At 45.2% G+C, this 3,292-nt stretch overlaps 1 protein-coding gene across 1 annotated transcript; it reads right to left on the reverse strand.

The window, feature by feature from the left end:
• Window positions 1-451: 451 nt before the first annotated feature.
• LOC147421546 (uncharacterized) lies at window positions 452-3,077 on the reverse strand. The gene is made up of 5 exons (XM_086502846.1): window positions 2,864-3,077; window positions 2,295-2,727; window positions 1,644-2,203; window positions 1,242-1,406; window positions 452-1,155 (listed from the first exon to the last, which is right to left on the reverse strand). The coding sequence occupies exons 2-5, from the start codon at window positions 2,597-2,599 to the stop codon at window positions 992-994; spliced, it is 1,194 nt and encodes a 397-aa protein (XP_086358972.1). The 5' UTR covers window positions 2,600-2,727; window positions 2,864-3,077; the 3' UTR covers window positions 452-991.
• Window positions 3,078-3,292: the final 215 nt, after the last annotated feature.

Below are 3,292 nucleotides of genomic sequence, written 5' to 3' on the forward strand. Positions count from 1 at the left end.
TCTTTCTTAGGCCAAAGGAGCTGCTTTTCATGAGTTGAGTAACCTGTACGAATAGGATAAGATGCCTTTAATGCCAACTACTGAATGGTCTCTGAGGGACCATTCTCGGCCATCAAGGCTCGGGGGGAGGGGGGCCGTACGACCATTCCCCATAATTCTTCGACCCCTTGGCGACCATTGGATGCCGGGAGCCGGCGCCATGGGGGAGGAGAATTGTGGTGAATGGTCCCTAAGGGACCACTTAGGGACCGTTCCCGGCCGTCAAGGCTCGGGGAGCCAGTACGAATACTGCCCATGGCAAGCATTGATCAACGGTAGACGATGGCCCATGGAACAGGCGACAGTCGAGGACTGTGCACAGTATGCTACATTCCGTCTGCTGACGTGTAGGCAGCACAGTGCAACAGTTTTGAGCAGCTCAAACAACTTCCATTCCAACTGCTGAGGGGGCGAAGATTGATTGCTAACGTTGTCACTGTTGTTGCCGTTGGTCTCATTTTCTGTGACAGCTGCTGAGCTGGCAGGAATCTGATGGCCAAACACCTGGATTCCAGTTGATAATGCAGATCGAATGGAGGGCACAGATCTACTGCCCTCCGACCCCCGACCTTGATGGATGTGAATAAACAAGGGTTTTCAAGTAATATTTCTACTTAAGGAAGCACATACATTATGTGTTGAGCTGACAAATCTTGATGATCTAGTGGCAAGAAATTTCTGGGATTTTTCAATTGACTCGAGTATGAGAAGGTGATAAGACTATAGATTATGATTACGGTCGGAATTACATGTAGAGGATACCAAGCGATTTCTCTCCAGCTAGAAACTTTGCTAGGATTCAGTACAAGCGTTTTTCCACTTATCAAAACAAGTATGTCTGGGATAGACTCGTCTGCAGATATCTTAATGAGCTATTGCCTGGCAATGTGCAACATATAAGATACAGCAAGCAGCTTTCCCATGAAATCATGTTAACTGACAGCACTCAAGTTTACCACTTCAGAAAACTTTCCTGATTTCCACAAAGACACCAGCACCCTAAAAAAACTGTCACAAGAATCACAAAATAGATGGACAAAATCTCCGATGTCCAAACTGTTTGCAGCTGCGATGTCATGTTGTGTACCTGCCCGTCTTCGCAGCTGCCAAGTTCCCCTATCATACACAAGGCCAACATCTAATTGAGAAGACAGATTCCATGCAAAATTTAACATAATAAGTTGGGAGAGTAAAACAGTCACCTCTAATTACAGGCTTTGAAATTGCTTCTTCACTAACTCTCGAGTTCATTCCCTCATTCGATACCTTGTATTTGATGCTGTCCACAGGTAGACAGTCACCTCCCACAGACTCAGAACTCACTACTTGAGTAACTCTCATTTCCGACGGCTTGCATTCGACGGACTCTGCAGCCCCAAGACCCTTTCTTATCAGTTTAACATTGATAATATGGCGCCTCCTCTTTTTATTGACACTTTGTTCAATTGTATCCATGTAGACTCCCCAGAAAAAGAATTTGTAAGTCTTCAGCACTTTGCAGGCCAACAAAAACTATGCTTCTCATTGTACGCACAGAAATGACACTAAAACTTCTGCCATACATAGACAAAAAGCACATATGTAGCTATTCCAACCATGCGCACCTGTCTCGATGAATCGACGCTTTACAGCTGGGTCAGGAATCTGCATCTTTCGAAACAGCAGAAGCAAACCATTCTTCTTCTCAAGACGAAAGTCATCAGAGATTAAGCTAACCAACTCCTCTATTTGTTTCAGGTCCAAGAAAATTTTAGCATCTTCCATTAGCCCTCTCTGTATAAATGACAGACCATACCCCTTCCGTGAACAACGTAGATGCAAAAGCCAATTTTTTACCCTTTGCAGTGTTTTTGCATTCTTTACTTCCCCCCAGCTTGTACTTGGGATGTCCATCCCAATCTTTTCAGCCATCTTCAAAGACATTGTTGGAATTGTTTGAGCATTCTGTAACTGGTCTGTGGGCTTCGCACATTGCTCTCCGGTACTAGTAAATGCCACTACAGCCTGCAGATTTACAACTACAGAAGACCAACCTTTATTACGTCGAATGCACAACCAATTCTTCTTCTGAATGGACTGATTCAGCAACAGAACGATCTGCCGCATCAAAAGCTGTTGAATTCTAACTGGACCAAAGTGTTTTAAGACGCGGGCTGCCTCAGACCTGTAATGGCAGGCATATAATGCACTTACTGCTGAGCATTAGTGCCATGTGTTCTTAACTCAAATATCAAACTCACGCTGTCGATAGTTACCTGGCATTTGAATTCATAATCTGCTCCCGGTTTTTCTCACAACAAAGAAACTGGCCAAATTCCATCCATACATCGTCTGGAAACTCGTACTTCATATCATTCACAGAGACCCACCTCTGCTCAGCAGCCGAGTCCGAAAACCCATGTAAATGTGTGTGCCCAGTTACCACCGATGTCCAATACCAAACGCTTGAAGCAGCTCCAAGAAGAGCAGATTTGACAGGTTGATCAGGTTTAACCAGAAGCACATTGTAGCCTTTCAAGCGCAGGCGATGCAATGCATTCGCAAAATCGCCGTCAAGCATGCACTTAGCAGCATGCTGCTCACATTCTTAGCAACATGAAAAGAGTCGACTTTCCGAGGGACGGAGCAATTGTCTAGATCCCACCACACCGACACTCTGCCCGTTTGAAAAGTGCTCATCATCTCCTGCTGCATGCGATTGAAACAGAAATGCTTCAAAATTAACACATGAGAGAATGCAAGGTGCTTTGACACAAACACAACATGCAACGTGGAAAACCAGAGAGAGAGAGAGAGAGAGAGAGAGAGAGAGAGAGAGAGATACACTGCACGCTTCTGGCCGAAACTACGGCGTGTACTGAAATTTCTGTATACTGTAGAATCTCTACTAGTGCGGATGCTGATGCCATTTTTCACAAGTGGATGAACGAGGTTTTATTAAGGCGTGATGAGCATGCCGCCTCCTCTCCTGGAAATGAGTAGCTCCATCACGTCAAGCGATTTGCGCGCTTGGGACGATGGTACTGCTTACCCTTGATCGTTTCACTGTGTTTATCGTAAGAAGTTTACTAGTTTGCCTTGATTGACCATGGGCCATTCTCTTGGTCTTGCGTCACGACTAAGTGGCACAGGCATGGGAGGGTGGGATCTACGACGGGAGCATTGTGAGCCGTAAATCTAAAATGCGTGTAATCTAGAGTATCCGTATTTCGAAAGTAATCTAGGGTATCCCATTTTTCGAGCGTGAGATCTG

The sequence above is a fragment of the Adiantum capillus-veneris genome, chromosome 27, assembly GCF_014529385.1.
Source record: "Adiantum capillus-veneris isolate H3 chromosome 27, ASM1452938v2, whole genome shotgun sequence".
NCBI classification, from domain to species: domain Eukaryota; kingdom Viridiplantae; phylum Streptophyta; class Polypodiopsida; order Polypodiales; family Pteridaceae; genus Adiantum; species Adiantum capillus-veneris.